The 22,508-nt window shown below is 49.5% G+C and overlaps 1 protein-coding gene across 7 annotated transcripts in view; it reads right to left on the bottom strand.

Moving 5' to 3' along the window:
• The window catches only part of LOC139255787 (swi5-dependent recombination DNA repair protein 1 homolog), a 235,408-nt gene that overhangs the window by 106,292 nt on the left and 106,608 nt on the right, over positions 1 to 22,508 (bottom strand). For 4 of the 7 annotated variants that reach the window (XM_070873991.1, XM_070873992.1, XM_070873989.1 and 1 more), the window contains exons 3-4: positions 2,488 to 2,632; positions 1,414 to 1,509 (exon numbers count right to left, since the gene is read on the bottom strand). In XM_070873991.1, the coding sequence (XP_070730092.1) occupies positions 1,414 to 1,509; positions 2,488 to 2,557 (166 nt within the window). In that variant the 5' untranslated portion in view covers positions 2,558 to 2,632. The remainder of the gene's footprint in view (positions 1 to 1,413; positions 1,510 to 2,487; positions 2,633 to 22,508) is intronic. The other 3 variants (XM_070873995.1, XM_070873994.1, XM_070873993.1) reach the window with 1 other exon arrangement.

The following is a 22,508-nucleotide window of genomic DNA, read 5'->3' as shown; positions in this document are numbered from 1 at the left end:
CTATCCAATTCACTCTGCAGCCTCATAGCATCCTCCTCGCAGCTCACACTGCCACCCAACTTAGTGTCATCCACAAATTTGGAGATACTACATTTAATCCCCTCATCTAAATCATTAATGTACAAGGTAAACAGCTGGGGCCCCAGCACAGAACCTTGCGGTACCCCACTAGTCACTGCCTGCCATTCTGAAAAGTACCCATTTACTCCTACTCTTTGCTTCCTGTCTGACAACCAGTTCTCAATCCACGTCAGCACACTACCCCCAATCCCATGTGCTCTAACTTTGCACATTAATCTCTTGTGTGGGACCTTGTCGAAAGCCTTCTGAAAGTCCAAATATACCACATCAACTGGTTCTCCCTTATCCACTCTACTGGAAACATCCTCAAAAAATTCCAGAAGATTTGTCAAGCATGATTTCCCTTTCATAAATCCATGCTGACTTGGACCTATCATGTCGCCTCTTTCCAAATGCGCTGCTATGACATCCTTAATAATTGATTCCATCATTTTACCCACTACCGATGTCAGGCTGACCGGTCTATAATTCCCTGTTTTCTCTCTCCCTCCTTTTTTCAAAAGTGGGGTTACATTGGCTACCCTCCACTCGATAGGAACTGATCCAGAGTCTATGGAATGTTGGGAAATGACTGTCAATGCATCCGCTATTTCCAAGGCCACCTCCTTAAGTACTCTGGGATGCAGTCCATCAGGCCCTGGGGATTTATCGGCCTTCAATCCCATCAATTTCCCCAACACAATTTCCCGACTAATAAGGATTTCCCTCAGTTCCTCCTCCTTACTAGACCCTCCGACCCCTTTTATATCCGGAAGGTTGTTTGTGTCCTCCTTAGTGAATACTGAACCAAAGTACTTGTTCAATTGGTCTGCCATTTCTTTGTTCCCCGTTATGACTTCCCCTGATTCTGATTGCAGGGGACCTACGTTTGTCTTTACTAACCTTTTTCTCTTTACATATCTATAGAAGCTTTTGCAGTCCATTTTAATGTTCCCTGCAAGCTTCCTCTCGTACTCTATTTTCCCTGCCCTAATCAAACCCTTTGTCCTCCTCTGCTGAGTTCTAAATTTCTCCCAGTCCCCGGGTTCGCTGCTATTTCTGGCCAATTTGTATGCCACTTCCTTGGCTTTAATACTATCCCTGATTTCCCTTGATAGCCACGGTTGAGCCACCTTCCCTTTTTTATTTTTACGCCAGACAGGGATGTACAATTGTTGTATTTCATCCATGCGGTCTCTAAATGTCTGCCATTGCCCATATTACAATCCCTCGCCCCTCAGTCACTGCAGGCCACTCCCCTCAGTTACAGATGGATGAATCTCTGGGACTGAGGATTTCAGCAGTCACACCGGGTGAGCAGTTTGTGTAGAATGGACCCCACAAGGCAGATACCTGAGGGTGTAGGCCCCGCTGGGATAGTGGATGGATGGTCAGTGGTTTCACGAGTCGATTGTTCCTCGGGCCCCTGAGTTGGAGATGTCCCTGGGTCTGTAATAAAGGAAGAGAGACTTGAAAGCATGCAGAGTGGAGAACACCAGATCAGGTCATAAGACTGGTACTAGAACCCCGAGATTGCCAGACACCAGTCTTTCGATAACCCCAAATACCCCAATCCCACTCCCCGTGACCTGTAACGCCTGGAGAGGGAGGGTGGGGTACCCAGGGCTACACTGGGGGTCTATCACCATCAGTGGACACCACAGGGAACAGTGTCCGACACACACAGAGAGCAGTGTCTGATTCAGCTCCCTGGAGCTTTGGTGAAAAGACCACTTTGTGTTTCAGGTCCTTTGTCCGTGGTGTCCCTTACAACCAGGGGAGGTCCGCCGCGTGTAACTGTGGGGGGGCGGGTGGGGGGATGACACGGGACATCCCAGAGTCACTCTTCTGGGCCATTCACATTCCGCAATGTACCTGTGCAATAAGCATCGCAACCGGTGCTTGTCGGCTTCAACTGGTAAACGTAGTAACTGGTGCAGTTTTTGATCTTTATCTCCCAGGTCTTGAAGCAGCGATTTCCAGCCCAGTTAAAACAAACTGTCCTCGTCGCTTCTCCCTGGCCCACGGTGGGATGAGCTCCAGAAATGAGGATTATAAATATTGAAGAATGTAACCGAGGTGAACAGTGCTGGTCAGTGAATGTAAATCTGAGATTATAAAGTCTGACAGTACCGTTTAACCAGCCTGGGGCCCATGTAGAGCAGTGAGTGTCTGAGACCACAGTCTCCGGAATCTTCCATCCGCCAGAACTGAAACAACAATCAGAGTCAGCCCCTGAACTGATTCAATGATCAACTGATAGAAGCCATTCCCCTTTCCCTGTATCCACTCACACCCTGCCCCATTGCTCTGACTGATGATCCCGCTCTCTCTACACAACCGCTTCCTAATCCCACACTCTGCTCTCTTTTCTACATTTACTTCTGGCTTATTGACTAATTATCTGTCATTTTCCCCTCACGTTACCTTTTAAATCTGTACCATCCTTGGACAAGATCCCCATCACACTGAAGGGTTCCGATGCACTCAGTCCCATTACAATCCGTGCTCCTCCAGGACTAGTCCAGGACTGTGTGATTTACACACGGGTCAGTGAGTGCGGAGTCTGCGACTGAGTGACAGAAAGATATTTAATGTTAATATAAAGCACAGTTAATGTTACACAGCGGCGTGTACCCCTGAAGCACCAATAACCTCAGGCTCACTCTCCGCCCTAGTCGTAAATCCCCCAAATCAAACCTGGATCCTTTCCTCCTTCTCTAAACCAGGTTTCCATCTGTCTCCCAGCTCAGCCTCCCCTCCAACTCACTGCTCACAGACAGACCTCATGGGTATCTCAGTCCCCGGGTGAACACTGAGTGTAGATGGTCAGAGACACTGGATGGTCAGTGGGGGATACCATGGGATGTCTCAGTCCTTGGGTGAACACTGAGTGTAGATGGTGGGGACACTCAATGGTCAGTGGGAGATACCATGGGGTATCTCAGTCCCTGGGTGAACACTGAGTGTAGAGGGTGAGGACACTGGATGATCAGTGAGAGATACCATGGGGTATCTCAGTCCCTGGGTGAACACTGAGTGTAGAGGGTGGGGACACTGGATGGTCAGTGAGAGATACCATGGGGTATCTCAGTCCCCAGGTGAACACTGAGTGTAGACGGTCAGACACACTGGATGGTCAGTGGGGGATACCATGGGTATCTCAGTCCCCGAGTGAACACTGAGTGTAGATGGTCAGAGACACTGGATGGTCAGTGGGAGATACCATGGGTATCTCAGTCCCCGAGTGAACACTGAGTGTAGATGGTCAGAGACACTGGATGGTCAGTGAGAGATACCATGGGGTATCTCAGTCCCTAGGTGAACACTGTGTGTAGATGGTGGGGACATTCGATGGTCAGTGAGAGATACCATGGGGTATCTCAGTCCCTGGGTGAACACTGAGTGTAGATGGTGAGGACACTGGATGGTCAGTGGGCGATACCATGGGGTATCTCAGTCCTTGGGTGAACACTGAGTGGAGATGGTCAGGGACACTCAATGGTCAGTGGGAGATACCATGGGGTATCTCAGTCCCTGGGTGAACACTGAGTGTAGAGGGTGGGGACACTTGATGGTCAGTGAGAGATACCATGGGGTATCTCAGTCCCTGGGTGAACACTGAGTGTAGAGGGTGGGGATATTCGATGGTCAGTGAGAGATACCATGGGGTATCTCAGTACCCAGGTGAACACTGAGTGTAGAGGGTGGGGACACTCGATGGCCAGTGGGAGATACCATGGGTATCTCAGTCCCTGGGTGAACACTGAGTGTAGAGGGTGGGGACACTGGATGGTCAGTGAGAGATACCATGGGGTATCTCAGTCCCCAGGTGAACACTGAGTGTAGATGGTGGGGACACTGGATGGTCAGTGAGAGATACCATGGGGTATCTCAGTCCCTGGGTGAACACTGAGTGTAGAGGGTGGGGACACCGCATGATCAGTGAGAGATTCCATGGGGTATCTCAGTCCCTGGGTTAACACTGAGTGTAGAGGGTGGGGACACTCAATGGTCAGTGGGCGATACCATGGGGTATCTCAGTCCCTGGGTGAACACTGAGTGTAGAGGGTGGGGACACTCGATGGTCAGTGGGCGATACCATGGGGTATCTCAGTCCCTGGGTGAACACTGAGTGTAGAGGGTGGGGACACTGGATGATCAGTGAGAGATACCATGGGGTATCTCAGTCCCTGGGTGAACACTGAGTGTAGAGGGTGAGGACACTGGATGGTCAGTGGGAGATACCATGGGGTATCTCAATCCCTGGGTGAACACTGAGTGTAGAGGGTGAGGACACTGGATGGTCAGTGGGCGATACCGTGGGGTATCTCAGTCCCTGGGTGAACACTGAGTGTAGAGGGTGGGGACATTCTATGGTCAGTGGGAGATATCATGGGGTATCTCAGTCCCTGGGTGAACACTGAGTGTAGAGGGTGGGGACATTGGATGGTCAGTGGGGGATACCATGGGGTATCTCAGTCCCTGGGTGAACACTGAGTGTAGAGGGTGGGGACACTGGATGGTCAGTGGGCGATACCATGGGGTATCTCAGTCCCTGGGTGAACACTGAGTGTAGTGGGTGGGGTCACTCGATGGTCAGTGGGGGATACCATGGGGTATCTCAGTCCACGGGTGAACACTGAGTGTAGAGGGTGGGGACATTCGATGGTCAGTGGGGGATACCATGGGGTATCTCAGTCCCCGGGCGAACACTGAGTGTAGATGGTGGGGACACTCGATGGTCAGTGAGAAATACCATGGGTTATCTCAGTCCCCGGGTGAACATTGAGTGTAGAGGGTGGGGACATTGGATGGTCAGTGGGAGATACCATGGGGTATCTAAGTCCCTGGTAGAACACTGAGTGTAGATGGTGAGGACACTGGATGGTCAGTGGGCGATACCATGCGGTATCTCAGTCCTTGGGTGAACACTGAGTGCAGATGGTCAGGGACACTCAATGGTCAGTGGCAGATACCATGGGGTATCTCAGTCCCTGGGTGAACACTGAGTGTAGAGGGTGGGGACACTGGATGGTCAGTGAGAGATACCATGGGGTATCTCAGTCCCTGTGTGAACACTGAGTGTATAGGGTGGGGACACTGGATGGTCAGTGGGAGATACCATGGGGTATCTCAGTCCCCGGGTGAACACTGAGTGTAGAGGGTGGGGACACTGGATGGTCAGTGAGAGATACCATGGGGTATCTCAGTCCCTGGTTGAACACTGAGTGTAGAGGGTGGGGAAATTCTATGGTCAGTGGGAGATATCATGGGGTATCTCAGTCCCTGGGTGAACACTGAGTGTAGAGGGTGGGGACACTGGATGGTCAGTGGGAGATACCATGGGGTATCTCAGTCCCTGGGTGAACACTGAGTGTAGAGGGTGGGGACATTCGATGGTCAGTGGGAGATATCATGGGGTATCTCAGTCCCTGGGTGAACACTGAGTGTAGAGGGTGGGGACACTGGATGGTCAGTGGGGGATACCATGGGGTATCTCAGTCCCTGGGTGAACACTGAGTGTAGAGGGTGGGGACATTCGATGGTCAGTGGGGGATACCATGGGGTATCTCAGTCCCCGGGTGAACACTGAGTGTCGATGGTGAGGACACTGGATGGTCAGTGGTGGATACCATGGGGTATCTCAGTCCATGGGTGCACACTGAGTGTAAAGGGTGGGGACACTGGATGGTCAGTGAAAGATACCATGGGGTATCTCAGTCCCTGGGTGAACACTGAGTGTAGAGGGTGGGGACACTGGATGATCAGTGAGAGATACCATGGGGTATCTCAGGCCCTGGGTGAACACTGAGTGTAGAGGGTGAGGACACTGGATGGTCATTGGGAGATACCATGGGGTATCTCAATCCCTGGGTGAACACTTTGTGTAGAGGGTGAGGACACTGGATGGTCAGTGGGCGATACCATGGGGTATCTCAGTCCCTGGGTGAACACTGAGTGTAGAGGGTGGGGACATTCTATGGTCAGTGGGAGATATCATGGGGTATCTCAGTCCCTGATGAACACTGAGTGTAGAGGGTGGGGACATTGGATGGTCAGTGGGGGATACCATGGGGTATCTCAGTCCCTGGGTGAACACTGAGTGTAGAGGGTGGGGACACTGGATGGTCAGTGGGCGATACCATGGGGTATCTCAGTCCCTGGGTGAACACTGAGTGTAGAGGGTGGGGTCACTCGATGGTCAGTGGGGGATACCATGGGGTATCTCAGTCCCCGGGTGAACACTGAGTGTAGAGGGTGGGGACATTCGATGGTCAGTGGGGGATACCATGGGGTATCTCAGTCCCTGGGTGAACAATGAGTGTAGATGGTGAGGACACTGGATGGTCAGTGGGCGATACCATGCGGTATCTCAGTCCTTGGGTGAACACTGAGTGCAGATGGTCAGGGACACTCAATGGTCAGTGGGAGATACCATGGGGTATCTCAGTCCCTGGGTGAACACTGAGTGTAGAGGGTGGGGACACTGGATGGTCAGTGGGAGATACCATGGGGTATCTCAGTCCCCGGGTGAACACTGAGTGTACAGGGTGGGGACATTCGATGGTCAGTGAGAGATACCATGGGGTATCTCAGTCCCCAGGTGAACACTGAGTGTAGAGGGTGGGGACACTCGATGGTCAGTGGGAGATACCATGGGTATCTCAGTCCCTGGGTGAACACTGAGTGGAGATGGTCAGGGACACTCAATGGTCAGTGGGAGATACCATGGGGTATCTCAGTCCCTGGGTGAACACTGAGTGTAGAGGGTGGGGACACTTGATGGTCAGTGAGAGATACCATGGGGTATCTCAGTCCCCGGGTGAACACTGAGTGTAGAGGGTGGGGACACTGGATGGTCAGTGGGAGATACCACGGGGTACCTCAGTCCCCGGGTGAACACTGAGTGTAGAGGGTGGGGACACTGGATGGTCAGAGAGAGATACCATGGGGTAGCTCAGTCCCTGGGTGAACACTGAGTGTAGATGGTGGGGACACTGGATGGTCAGTGAGAGATACCATGGGGTATCTCAGTCCCTGGGTGAACACTGAGTGTAGAGGGTGGGGACACTGGATGGTCAGTGAGAGATACCATGGGGTATCTCAGTCCATGGGTGAACACTGAGTGTAGATGGTGGGGACACTGGATGGTCAGTGAGAGATACCATGGGGTATCTCAGTCCCCGGGTGAACACTGAGTGTACAGGGTGGGGACATTCGATGGTCAGTGAGAGATACCATGGGGTATCTCAGTCCGCAGGTGAACACTGAGTGTAGAGGATGGGGACACTCGATGGTCAGTGGGAGATACCATGGGTATCTCAGTCCCTGGGTGAACACTGAGTGGAGATGGTCAGGGACACTCAATGGTCAGTGGGAGATACCATGGGGTATCTCAGTCCCTGGGTGAACACTGAGTGTAGAGGGTGGGGACACTTGATGGTCAGTGAGAGATACCATGGGGTATCTCAGTCCCCGGGTGAACACTGAGTGTAGAGGGTGGGGACACTGGATGGTCAGTGGGAGATACCACGGGGTACCTCAGTCCCCGGGTGAACACTGAGTGTAGAGGGTGGGGACACTGGATGGTCAGAGAGAGATACCATGGGGTATCTCAGTCCCCGGGTGAACACTGAGTGTAGAGGGTGGGGACACTGGATGGTCAGTGGGAGATACCATGGGGTATCTCAGTCCCTGGGTGAACACTGAGTGTAGAGGGTGGGGACACTGGATGATTAGTGAGAGATACCATGGGGTATCTCAGTCCCCGGGTGAACACTGAGTGTAGAGGGTTGGGACACTGGATGGTCAGTGAAAGATACCATGGGGTATCTCAGTCCCCAGGTGAACACTGAGTGTAGAGGGTGGGGACACTGGATGGTGAGTGGGCGATACCATGGGGTATCTCAGTCCCTGGGTGAACACTGAGTGTAGAGGGTGGGGACACTGGATGGTCAGAGAGAGATACCATGGGGTAGCTCAGTCCCTGGGTGAACACTGAGTGTAGATGGTGGGGACACTGGATGGTCAGTGAGAGATACCATGGGGTATCTCAGTCCCTGGGTGAACACTGAGTGTAGATGGTGGGGACACTGGATGGTCAGTGAGAGATACCATGGGGTATCTCAGTCCCCAGGTGAACACTGAGTGTAGAGGGTGGGGACACTGGATGGTGAGTGGGCGATACCATGGGATATCTCAGTCCCTGGGTGAACACTGAGTGTAGAGGGTGGGGACACTGGATGGTGAGTGGGCGATACCATGGGGTATCTCAGTCCCTGGGTGAACACTGAGTGTAGATGGTGGGGACAGTCAATGGTCAGTGGGAGATACCATGGGGTATCTCAGGCCCCGGGTGAACACTGAGTGTAGAGGGTGGGGACACTGGATGGTCAGTGAGAGATACCATGGGGTATCTCAGTCCCTGGGTGAACACTGAGTGTGGAGGGTGGGGACACTCGATGGTCAGTGGGAGATACCATGGGGTATCTCAGTCCCTGGGTGAACACTGAGTGTAGAGGGTGGGGACACTGGATGATCAGTGAGAGATACCATGGGCATCTCAGTCCCTGGGTGAACACTGAGTGTAGAGGGTGGGGACACTCGATGATCAGTGAGAGATACCATGGGGTATCTCAGTCCCCGGGTGAACACTGAGTGTAGAGGGTGGGGACACTGGATGGTCAGTGGGAGATACCATGGGGTATCTCAGTCCCTGGGTGAACACTGAGTGTAGAGGGTGGGGACACTGGATGATTAGTGAGAGATACCATGGGGTATCTCAGTCCCCGGGTGAACACTGAGTGTAGAGGGTTGGGACACTGGATGGTCAGTGAAAGATACCATGGGGTATCTCAGTCCCCAGGTGAACACTGAGTGTAGAGGGTGGGGACACTGGATGGTGAGTGGGCGATACCATGGGGTATCTCAGTCCCTGGGTGAACACTGAGTGTAGAGGGTGGGGACACTGGATGGTCAGAGAGAGATACCATGGGGTAGCTCAGTCCCTGGGTGAACACTGAGTGTAGATGGTGGGGACACTGGATGGTCAGTGAGAGATACCATGGGGTATCTCAGTCCCTGGGTGAACACTGAGTGTAGATGGTGGGGACACTGGATGGTCAGTGAGAGATACCATGGGGTATCTCAGTCCCCAGGTGAACACTGAGTGTAGAGGGTGGGGACACTGGATGGTGAGTGGGCGATACCATGGGATATCTCAGTCCCTGGGTGAACACTGAGTGTAGAGGGTGGGGACACTGGATGGTGAGTGGGCGATACCATGGGGTATCTCAGTCCCTGGGTGAACACTGAGTGTAGATGGTGGGGACAGTCAATGGTCAGTGGGAGATACCATGGGGTATCTCAGGCCCCGGGTGAACACTGAGTGTAGAGGGTGGGGACACTGGATGGTCAGTGAGAGATACCATGGGGTATCTCAGTCCCTGGGTGAACACTGAGTGTGGAGGGTGGGGACACTCGATGGTCAGTGGGAGATACCATGGGGTATCTCAGTCCCTGGGTGAACACTGAGTGTAGAGGGTGGGGACACTGGATGATCAGTGAGAGATACCATGGGCATCTCAGTCCCTGGGTGAACACTGAGTGTAGAGGGTGGGGACACTCGATGATCAGTGAGAGATACCATGGGGTATCTCAGTCCCTGGGTGAACACTGAGTGTAGAGGGTGGGGACACTGGATGATCAGTGAGAGATACCATGGGGTATCTCAGTCCCTGGGTAAACACTGAGTGTAGAGGGTGGGGACACTCGATGGTCAGTGGGCGATACCATGGGGTATCTCAGTCCCTGGGTGAACACTGAGTGTAGAGGGTGGGGACACTCGATGGTCAGTGGGCGATACCATGGGGTATCTCAGTCCCCGGGTGAACACTGAGTGTAGAGGGTGAGGACACTGGATGATCAGTGAGAGATACCATGGGGTATCTCAATCCCTGGGTGAACACTGAGTGTCGAGGGTGAGGACACTGGATGGTCAGTGGGCGATACCATGGGGTATCTCAGTCCCTGTGTGAACACTGAGTGTAGAGGGTGGGGACATTCTATGGTCAGTGGGAGATATCATGGGGTATCTCAGTTCCTGGGTGAACACTGAGTGTAGAGGGTGGGGACATTGGATGGTCAGTGGGGGATACCATGGGGTATCTCAGTCCCTGGGTGAACACTGAGTGTAGAGGGTGGGGACACTGGATGGTCAGTGGGCGATACCATGGAGTATCTCAGTCCCCAGGTGAACACTGAGTGTAGAGGGTGGGGACACTCGATGGTCAGTGGGGGATACCAAGGGGTATCTCAGTCCCCGGGTGAACACTGAGTGTAGAGGGTGGGGACATTCGATGGTCAGTGGGGGATACCATGGGGTATCTCAGTCCCCGGGTGAACACTGAGTGTAGAGGGTGGGGACATTCGATGGTCAGTGGGCGATACCATGGGGTATCTCAGTCCCTGGGTGAACACTGAGTGTAGAGGGTGGGGACACTGGATGATCAGTGAGAGATACCATGGGATATCTCAGTCCCCGGGTGAACACTGAGTGTAGATGGTGGGGACACTGGATGATCAGTGAGCGATACCATGGGGTATCTCAGTCCCCGGGTGAACACTGAGTGTAGAGGGTGGGGACACTGGATGGTCAGTGGGAGATACCATGGGGTATCTCATTCCCCAGGTGAACACTGAGTGTAGAGGGTGGGGACACTGGATGGTCAGTGGGAGATACCATGGGGTATCTCAGTCCCCGGGTGAACACTGAGTGTAAAGGGTGGGGACATTCGATGGTCAGTGGGAGATACCATGGGGTATCTCAGTCCCCGGGTGAACACTGAGTGTAGAGGGTGGGGACACTGGATGGTCAGTGGGAGATACCATGGGGTATCTCAGTCCCCGGGTGAACACTGAGTGTAAAGGGTGGGGACATTCGATGGTCAGTGGGAGATACCATGGGGTATCTCAGTCCCTGGGTGAACACTGAGTGTAGAGGGTGGGGACACTGGATGGTCAGTGGGGGATACCATGGGGTATCTCAGTCCCCGGGTGAACACTGAGTGTAAAGGGTGGGGACATTCGATGGTCAGTGAGAGATACCATGGGGTATCTCAGTCCCCGGGTGAACACTGAGTGTAGAGGGTGGGGACACTGGATGGTCAGTGGGAGATACCATGGGGTATCTCAGTCCCCGGGTGAACACTGAGTGTAGATGGTGGGGACACTGGATGATCAGTGAGCGATACCATGGGGTATCTCAGTCCCCGGGTGAACACTGAGTGTAGAGGGTGGGGACACTGGATGGTCAGTGGGAGATACCATGGGGTATCTCATTCCCCAGGTGAACACTGAGTGTAGAGGGTGGGGACACTGGATGGTCAGTGGGAGATACCATGGGGTATCTCAGTCCCCGGGTGAACACTGAGTGTAAAGGGTGGGGACATTCGATGGTCAGTGGGAGATACCATGGGGTATCTCAGTCCCCGGGTGAACACTGAGTGTAGAGGGTGGGGACACTGGATGGTCAGTGGGAGATACCATGGGGTATCTCAGTCCCCGGGTGAATACTGAGTGTAAAGGGTGGGGACATTCGATGGTCAGTGGGAGATACCATGGGGTATCTCAGTCCCTGGGTGAACACTGAGTGTAGAGGGTGGGGACACTGGATGGTCAGTGGGGGATACCATGGGGTATCTCAGTCCCCGGGTGAACACTGAGTGTAAAGGGTGGGGACATTCGATGGTCAGTGAGAGATACCATGGGGTATCTCAGTCCCCGGGTGAACACTGAGTGTAGAGGGTGGGGACATTCGATGATCAGTGGCTCAGTCCTGGGGTGAAATTAGATTCGAAATAATTTGCTGTTCTTGGTTCTTCATTGATAAAACTATATTTTTGTATATCTGTGAATATTAATACTGAATATATAAATCAATTGGTGGCTGACTATCAAAAGTATTTTCATAATATATTATACAAATTGCCTGATAAATATACTGATAGAATTTTTGAGTATATGAATCATAGAATCATAGAATAGTACACACAGGAGGCCATTCGGCCCATCGAATCTGTGCTTGCTCTTTTGAACAGAAATCCCGTTAGTCTCACTCCCCGCTCTTTCCCCACATCACTGCACTTTTTTCTCCTTCCACTTTTCATCCAATTCCCTTTTGAAGGTTACTATTGAATCTGTTTCCATCATCCTATCGGGCAGTGCATTCCAACTTTTCTTTTATTTGTTCCTGGGATGTGGGTGTCACAGCCAAGGCCGGCATTTATTGCCCATCCCTAATTGCGCTCGAGAAGGTGCTGGTGAGCCGCCTTCTTGAACTGCTGCAGTCCGTGGTCCGTGTGGTGAAGGTGCTCCCACAGTGCTGCTAAGGTGGGAGTTCCAGGATTTTGACCCAGCGACAATGAAGGAACGACCGATTATAGTTCCAAGTCAGGATGGTGTGTGACTTGGAGGGGAACGTGAAGGTGGTGGTGTTCCCATGCGCCTGCTGCCCTTGTCCTTATAGGTGGTCGAGGTTGCGGGTTTGGGAGGTGCTGCTGAAGAAGCCTTGGCGAGTTGCTGCAGTGCATCTAATAGATCGCAAGCGCAAAGCATTTCTGAGCCTCAAGCAACAGCCCAACTCGGGAGCTGCAAAACAACATTACAGACAGCTCAAGGCTCAGGTCCAACAAAAAACTTGGGACGTAAAGAACAGGTGGTGCATGGTGAAAGCACAGGAGATACAACAACTGGTCGACTGCCACGATATGTGAGGATTCTTCGCTGCAGTCAAGGCCGCCTACGGTCCAAACTCCCAAGGCCTCACCCCACTCCTGGCCAAGAATGGGGAAACACTCATCAAGGACACCGAGGCTGTCAGTGTCCAATGGAAGGAGCACTTTGAAGATCTCCTCAATCGAGACTCTGCCTTTGACTTGAGTGCTTCTCGGCTCCATCCCGCAGCATGCGACCCGCCACAACTCAGTGAAACTCCAACGTTGCACGAGGTAGGCAAAGCCATAAAACAGCTTAAGAATAACAAGGCTACGGGTGCGGATGGAATCCCTGCTGAGGCGCTAAAGTATGGCGGAGAGGCACTGTTGGTGCGGATACATGACCTCATCTCTCTCATCTGGAGGGAGGAGAGCATGCCGGGAGATCTCAGAGATGCAGTGATCGTGACCATCTTTAAAAAGGGGGACAAGTCCGACTGCGGCAACTACAGGGGATTCTTGGCTAAGATCATGCGTAACTGACCTGACAGGGGAGTAACCACCATAACCCCAAGGTGGTTCTCCCTGGATCAGGAAGGTATATGCTTGCTTTTTTGGAAATAGGAGGTGTGTGGGGGACCTGACCCATCCACCTCCATGGCACGAACCTGGTATTGCAGTACTTCCAGGAACGGTGCAGTGGCTCTAGGCCTTTTGGCTAAGAGCATTGGCGCAGAGTGATCCTTGAATGGGCCCAAGGTGACCTCTGGTGTTTGTGATTTGACAAAGAATTGGAACGATTGGCTACGAATTAAAAAAAAAACTACAGAGGAATCTCCCTGCTTTCAGCCACTGGGAAAGTTGTCGCTAGAGTTCTCCTCAATCGTCTTCTCCCTGTGGCCAAGGAGCTCCTCCCGGAATCACAATGTGGATTTCGTCCCCTACGGGCACAACAGACATGATCTTTGCAGCGCGACAGCTGCAGGAAAATTGCAGGGAGCAGCGCCAGCCCTTATACATGGCCTTCGATCTTACAAAGGCCTTTGACACTGTCAACCATGAGGGTCTATGGAGCGTCCTCCTCCGTTTCGGATGTCCCCAAAAGTTTGTCAACATCCTTCGCCTGCTTCACGATGACAAGCAGGCCGTGATCCTTACCGACGGATCCATTACAGACCCAATTCACGTCCGGACCGGGGTCAAACAGGGCTGCGTTATCGCTCCAACCCTCTTCTCAATCTTCCTCACCGCCATGCTCCACCTCACAATACACAAGCTCCCCGCTGGAGTGGAATTAAACTACAGAACCAGTGGGAAGCTGTTTAACCTACACCGCCTCCAGGATCACTCCAACCTCTGGCATTGATCTGCAGTATGCGGGCGATGCCTGTATCTGTGCACATTCAGAGACTGAACTCCAGGATATAGTCAATGTATTCACTGAGGCATATGAAAGCAAACAAAGGGTTTGATTAGGACAGGGAAAATGGAGTACGAGAAGAAGCTTGCAGGGAACATTAAGGCGGATTGCAAAAGTTTCTATAGGTATGTAAAGAGAAAAAGGTTGGTGAAGACAAACGTAGGTCCCCTGCAGTCAGAATCAGGGGAAGTCATAACGGGGAACAAAGAAATGGCGGACCAATTGAACAAGTACTTTGGTTCGGTATTCACTAAGGAGGATACAAACAACCTTCCGGATATAAAAGGGGTCAGAGGGTCTAGTAAGGAGGGGGAACTGAGGGAAATCTTTATTAGTCGGGAAATTGTGTTGGGGAAATTGATGGGATTGAAGGCCGATAAATCCCCAGGGCCTGATGGACTGCATCCTAGAGTACTTAAGGAGGTGGCCTTGGAAATAGCGGATGCATTGACAGTCATTTTCCAACATTCCATTGACTCTGGATCAGTTCCTATGGAGTGGAGGGTAGCCAATGTAACCCCACTTTTTAAAAAAGGAGGGAGAGAGAAAACAGGGAATTATAGACCGGTCAGCCTGACCTCAGTAGTGGGTAAAATGATGGAATCAATTATTAAGGATGTCATAGCAGTGCATCTGGAAAATGGTGACATGATAGGTCCAAGTCAGCATGGATTTGTGAAAGGGAAATCATGCTTGACAAATCTTCTGGAATTTTTTGAGGATGTTTCCAGTAAAGTGGACAAAGGAGAACCAGTTGATGTGGTATATTTGGACTTTCAGAAGGCTTTCGACAAGGTCCCACACAAGAGATTAATGTGCAAAGTTAAAGCACATGGGATTGGGGGTAGTGTGCTGACGTGGATTGAGAACTGGTTGTCAGACAGGAAGCAAAGAGTAGGAGTAAACGGGTACTTTTCAGAATGGCAGGCAGTGACTAGTGGAGTGCCGCAAGGTTCTGTGCTGGGGCCCCAGCTGTTTACATTGTACATTAATGATTTAGACGAGGGGATTAAATGCAGTATCTCCAAATTTGCGGATGATACTAAGTTGGGTGGCAGTGTGAGCTGCGAGGAGGATGCTATTAGGCTGCAGAGTGACTTGGATAGGTTAGGTGAGTGGGCAAATGCATGGCAGATGAAGTATAATGTGGATAAATGTGAGGTTATCCACTTTGGTGGTAAAAACAGAGAGACAGACTATTATCTGAATGGTGACAGATTAGGAAAAGGGAAGGTGCAACGAGACCTGGGTGTCATGGTACATCAGTCATTGAAGGTTGGCATGCAGGTACAGCAGGCGGTTAAGAAAGCAAATGGCATGTTGGCCTTCATAGCGAGGGGATTTGAATACAGGGGCAGGGAGGTGTTGCTACAGTTGTACAGGGCCTTGGTGAGGCCACACCTGGAGTATTGTGTACAGTTTTGGTCTCCTAACTTGAGGAAGGACATTCTTGCTATTGAGGGAGTGCAGCGAAGGTTCACCAGACTGATTCCCGGGATGGCGGGACTGACCTATCAAGAAAGATTGGATCAACTGGGCTTGTATTCACTGGAGTTCAGAAGAATGAGAGGGGACCTCATAGAAACGTTTAAAATTCTGACGGGGTTAGACAGGTTAGATGCAGAAAGAATGTTCCCAATGTTGGGGAAGTCCAGAACCAGGGGTCACAGTCTGAGGATAAGGGGTAAGCCATTTAGGACCGAGATGAGGAGAAACTTCTTCACCCAGAGAGTGGTGAACCTGTGGAATTCTCTACCAGAGAAAGTAGTTGAGGCCAATTCACTAAATATATTCAAAAGGGAGTTAGATGAAGTCCTTACTACTCGGGGGATCAAGGGTTATGGCGAGAAAGCAGGAAGGGGGTACTGAAGTTTCATGTTCAGCCATGAACTCATTGAATGGCGGTGCAGGCTAGAAGGGCTGAATGGCCTGCTCCTGCACCTATTTTCTATGTTTCTATGTTTCGCTTAACATCCGTAAGACAAAGGTCCTTCACCAGCCTGTCATCGCTGCACAGCATTGCCCTCCAATCATCAAGATCCACGGCGTGGCCCTGGACAACGTGGACCATTTCCCATACCTCGGGAGCCTCTTATCAACAAAGGCAGACATTGATGCGGAGATTCTGCATCGCCTCCAGTGCACCAGTGCAACCCTCGGCCGTCTGCGGAAAAGTGTGTTCGAAGACCAGGTCCTCAAATCTGGCACCAAACTCATGGTCCACAGGGCTGCAGTAATACCCGCCCTCCTGTATGGGTCTGAGGCATGGACGATGTACAGAAGGCACCTCAAGTCGCTGGAGATATATCACCAATGATATCTCCGAAAGATCCTGCGAATCTCCTGGGAGGACAGGCGCACCAACATCAGTGTCCACGACCAGGCTAACATCCCCAGTATTGAAGCACTGACCACACTCGATCAGCTTCGTTGGGCAGGCCACAGAGTACACATGCCAGATACGAGACTCCCTAAACAAATGCTTTATACGAAGCTCCTTCATGGTAAACGAGCCAAAGGAGGACAGCGGAAATGTTATAAGGACATCCTCAAAGCCTCCATGGTAAAGTGCGACATCACCACCGACACCTGGGAGACCCTGGCCGCAGACCGACGAGGTGGAGAAAGTCCATCCGGGAGGGTGTTGAGCTCTTTGAGTCTCGACGCAAGGAGCATGAAGAAGCCAAGCGCAGGCAGCGGAAGGAGCGCGCGTCAAACCTACTGACCCCTTCCACTGACCAATGTCTGTCCCAGCTGTAACAGGGTCTGTGGCTCTCGTATCGGACTGTTCAGCCATCAAATAACTCACTTTGGGAGTGGAAGCAAGTCCTCCTCGATTCCGAGGGACTGCCAGTGATGATGAGATGGTGCACATTGCAGCCATGGTGCGCCAGTGGTGGAGGGAGAGAATGTTTAAATCGTTCTATCTAAATCCTTCATGATTTTAAGCACCTCTCTCAAATCTCCTCTTCGCCTTCTTTACTCTAAGACGAAGCCCAGTTTCTTCAGTCTATCAACGTAATGACAATCCCACATCTCGGTACCCATTCGAGTAAATCTCTCTGCACCCTCTCCACAGCCTTCACGTGCTTCCTAAAGTGTGCTGCCCAGAATTGGACACAATTCTTCAGCTGGGACGCAACTCATGAATTTGAAATCTAAATTTTAAGATAAATTTCAGAACTGAATGTAAAGATGACAAATTAATGACAATGGAAAATATAAACAAACATACGGATGTAAATGAGAATTTAAACGTACACAATACTTAAGTATCAGTATTACATTAAAAAAAACAAATGCAACTGTCTAAATATTAGAAAGAATTGTGTTAATATAACTATAATATTTACAGTAAATATCCGTTTCTGTGCAAATAAAGATCAATGATTTAAGGGCATCTTAAAGATAGAAAACATTCTCAAATCTCTTGAGGTGTAAACAGACTCCAGGAAGGAGGGGAATAAATAATATCGATCAACAATGCAAATATTACATATCCATCATAAATACATTATACATAATATGAATCGATAATACAAATATTAACTATCTATTGCAAATACATAATAAATAATATCAATCATGGGGGCATAGTTTCAGAATAAGGGGTCGCCCATTTAGAACTGAGATGAGGAGGAATTTCTTCTCTCAGAGGGTTGTAAATCTGTGGAATTCTCTGTCCCAGAGAGCTGTGGGGGCTGGGTCATTGAATATATTTAAGGCGGAGATAGACAGATTTTTGAGCGATAAGGTAGCGAAGGGATATGGGGAGCGGGCGGGGAAGTGGAGCTGAGTCCATGATCAGACCGGCCATGATCGTATTAAATGGCGGAGCTGGCTCGAGAGGTCGTATGGCCTACTCCTGCTCCTATTTCTTATGTTCTTATGTTCTTATGCTCTATTACAACTGCATAATAAATAATATGAATTGATAATCTAAATATTAACGATATATTACAAATGCATAATGAATAAAATAAATCAATAATGCAAATAGTAAAGATATATTACAAAGGAATAATAAATTATATCAATTAATAATGCAATATTTCAGCTTTATTATCAATGTATAATGAATAATATCAATCAGAATTGCAAATATTAAATATCTATTACAAATGCATAAAATACCATGAATTAGTTATGCAAAAATTAAAGATAGATCACAAATGCATAATAAATAATGTCACAGTATTGCAAATATTAAATACTATAGCAAATGCATCATAATTAATATAAATCAAAGATCAAAATGTGAAACATCTATCACACATGCATTATAAATAATATGAATCAATGCTGAACATATTCAAGAATCATTACAAATGCATAATATGAATGAGTAATGAAAAAAATAAAGATATATAACAAATGTATAATCAATTATATCAACCTGAAATGCAAAAGTTAAAGATATGTTACAAATGCATAATAATTAATATTAATCAGTAATGCAAATCTTAAATACTATTACAGGTGCACAATAATTAATATAAATCAACAATGCAAGTGTTAAATGTCTATCATAAATGCATAATAAATAAATAATATAAATCAATAATGCAAATATTAAAGATATATTTAAAATGCTTATTATATAACATGAATCAATAATGCAAGTATTAAAGTTTTATAAATGCATAATAAATAATACCAATCAGAATTGCAAATAAAACATTTCTATGACAAATGTATAATAAATACCATGAATTAGGAATGCCAAAATTAAAGGTAGATTACAAATGCATAATAAATAACATAAATCAGTCATAAAAATATTAAAGATATATTACAAAAGATTAATAAATTATATCAATCAGTAAAGCCAAAATTAATGATGTATTAAAAATGCATATTATATAATATGAATCAGTAATGCAAATATTAAATATCGATTACAAATCAATAATAAATATCAACAACTACAACTACAGCCTGTATTTATCCAGCGCCTTTAATAGAGTAAAACCTCCCAGGATGTTTCACAAGTTGTTATAAGACAACAATTCGACACCAAATAACCAGGTGACCAAAAGCTTGGTCAGAGAGGTCAGTTTTAAGGAGCGTCTTAAAGAAGGAAAAAGAGCAACAGAGGTGGAGAGCTTTAGGGAGGGGATTTAGAGCTGGGGCCCAAGCAGCTGAAGGCACGGTCATCCATGGTGGAGCGATTATAATCAGGGATGGTCAAGGGCAGAATTAGAGGGGTGCAGACATCTCGGGGCGTTGTGGGGCTGGAGGAGGTTACAGAGATAGGGAGGGGTGTTGGGGCTGGAGGGGGTTACAGAGATAGGGAGGGGTGTAGGGGCTGGAGGGGGTTACAGAGATAGGGAGGGGTGTAGGGGCTGGAGGGGGTTACAGAGATAGGGAGGGGTGTAGGGGCTGGAGGGGGTTACAGAGATAGGGAGGGGTGTAGGGGCTGGAGGGGGTTACAGAGATAGGGAGGGGCCATGGAGGGATTTGAAAATAAGGATGTGAATTTTGAAATTGAGCCGTTGCTTAACCGGAAGCCAATGTAGGTCAGCGAGCACAGGGGATAATTGGTGCCAGTTAGAAACATCGAAACATAGAAACATAGAAAATAGGTGCAGGAGTAGGCCACTCGGCCCTTCGAGCCTGCACTGCCATTCAATAAGATCATGGCTGATCATTCAACCTCAGTACCCCACCCCAGCCTTCTCTCCATACCCCTTGATCTCTTTAGCCATAAGGACCACATCTAACTCCCTTTTGAATATATCTAACAAACTGGACTCAACAACTTTCTGTGGCAGGGAATTCCACAGGTTCACAACTCTCTGAGTGAAAAAGTTTCTCTTCATCTCGGTCCTATATGGCTTACCCCTTATCCTTAGACTGTGTCCTGTGGTTCTGGACTTCCCCAACATCGGGAACATTCTTCCTGCATCTAACCTGTCCAGTCCCGTCAGAATTTTATACTTTTCTATGAGATCCCCTCTCATCCTTCTAAACTCCAGTGAATAAAGGCCCAGTCGATCCAGTCTTTCCTCATATGTCAGTCCTGCCATCCCGGGAATCAGTCTGGTGAACCTTCGCTGCACTCCCTCAATAGCAAGAACGTCCTTCCTCAGATTAGGAGACTAAAACTGCACACAATGGGCCCAAGTTTCGGCCTCAGTTGCTCCTGATTTTTTGGAGCAACTGGTGTGGAACGGAGTATCTTAGAAATTCAAATTCTCGGCATTTAGTTTGCTCCAGTTCTCGTCAGTTAGAACAGTTTCACTTTGGAACAGAATTTTTTTTTCAAAAGGGGCCGTGTCCGGCCACTTACACCTGTTTTCAAAATTTCGGCAGTGAAAACTTACTCCAAACTAACTTAGAATGGAGTAAGTGAAGATTTTTGTACGCTCGAAAAAACCTTGTCTACACTTTAGAAAATCAGGCGAAGGTTACAAATTAGGCGTCGGGAATGGGGGGGGGAAGGGAAGTCATTAAATTTTACAATCAATCCTTAGTTACACTTATACAAATATTATACAAATAGATCCAACCTGAATAAAAATTTATAAGACAAAGAAAAGATGAAATAAACCATGTTCCTACCTGTGTGAAACAGCAGCAGCCTTCGAGCTGCTGTGCTTCAGGCAGGCCTTTCATGTTGGAGACAGGCAGGGGTGTGGCATCAGTGTCTCGACGGCAACCCCAACAGCGGCAGCAAGCAGCCTTCGAGCTGAGCTGCGGTGCTGCAGGCAGGCCTTCATTCTGTTAGTGGCTGGCCGGCAGCCGAAGGATCAACACTGGACGCATGCAGCTTTTCAAGGGGGTTGGGGCCATTCGGCCATGGGATAGGAGCGGTGTCAATGGCTGGCCGGCAGCCGAAGAATCAACACAGGACACACGCAGCTCTTTAAGGTGCTTGAGGCCATTCGGCCACGCTTTAGGGGCGGCGTCAGTGGCTGGCCGCAGCCGAAGATACAGCAGCAGCCTTCGAGCTGTGAGGGGGACTGAGGCCATTTGGACAGGGAGAGGCAGCCACATAGACAGTTTTATATTTAAATTTGCAGAATGGGTGCTGCATTGTCAACACCACGTATTATGCAATGGTTCGCCATCAATTCACTGCATAGGAGAGAATTGATTAGAGCTCACCGCACCAGGAACGTCGTAGCCCGTAGGTTGATGGGCAGGAGACCTTACCCACAGCGACAATATCGAGCCAGGCGCTCATACCTGGACATGAGCGAGGCTGATTGTGTGAAAAGGCTGCATTTTCGCAGAGAAGTTGTCACTGAGATCTGTGATATGGTGAGAGCAGATTTGCAGCCCAGAAGCAGAACACCAACTGCCCTGTCTGTTGCAGTGAAGGTAACAGCTGCACTTTCTTTCTATGCCTCGGGATCGTTTCAGGCTACAACTGGAGATGTGTCTGCCATCTCTCAACGTGCAATACATGCCTACATTTACCAGGTCACGGCTGCACTGTATGCACGAAGGAATGACTTCATCAATTTCCCAATGACTGCACAAACGACCCATGAGAGGGCTGTGGGCTTCTTCAGGATTGCCGGCTTCCCAGGGCTGCATTGATTGTACCCACATAGCCTTGTGAGCACTTGTGGAGGATTCTGAGCAGTACCGAAATAGGAAAGGTTTCCACTCTATCAACGTACAGCTCGTGTGTGACGACAAGCAGCACATCATGTCAGTCGATGCGAGATACCCTGGCAGCACCCACAATGTGTTCATCCGATGCGACAGCGTGCTATCTGACATGTTTGAGCAGCAGCCAGAAGGGCAGAGCTGGCTACAGGGAGACAAAGGGTACGGCCTGACCACCTGGCTCATGATGCTCCTACGCGTGACACGGACAGAAGCTGACCGTCAATACAACATGGCACACATTGCGACGCGCAGCATCATTGAGAGGACCATTGGCATATTGAAACAGCGATTCCGATGCCTGGACCATTCCGGAGGACAGTTGCTATACTCTCCTCAGATGGTCGGTCACTTCACTGTTGTGTGCTGCATGCTTCATAAGTTAGCCATCATGAGGCAGCAGGAGCTGGTAGTGGAACCAGAAGACCTACGTGAGGGTCCAGTGCATGATGATAGTATTACGGAAGAGCAGGATGTGGATGATTAACGACGATCAGGAAAGCATGCAAGTGCCTGATGCCGGAGCACGAGGTCGGAGGAGGGCCGTCCATCGTGCCCCTTTAACGATTGCTCGAGCCTTGCGCCAACAGCTCATCCATGAACGCTTCAACTACTGATGCCTGAGGGCTCTGCGACCACTTTTGCATGTGGACATGTTTATTCTTTGCAGTTGTTCCTACGTTGTGTTGTGT

Source organism: Pristiophorus japonicus, unplaced genomic scaffold (genome assembly GCF_044704955.1).
Source record: "Pristiophorus japonicus isolate sPriJap1 unplaced genomic scaffold, sPriJap1.hap1 HAP1_SCAFFOLD_633, whole genome shotgun sequence".
Taxonomy (NCBI): domain Eukaryota; kingdom Metazoa; phylum Chordata; class Chondrichthyes; family Pristiophoridae; genus Pristiophorus; species Pristiophorus japonicus.
Note: the sequence above shows the minus strand (reverse complement) of the source record. Positions and strands in the feature narration are given on the sequence as shown.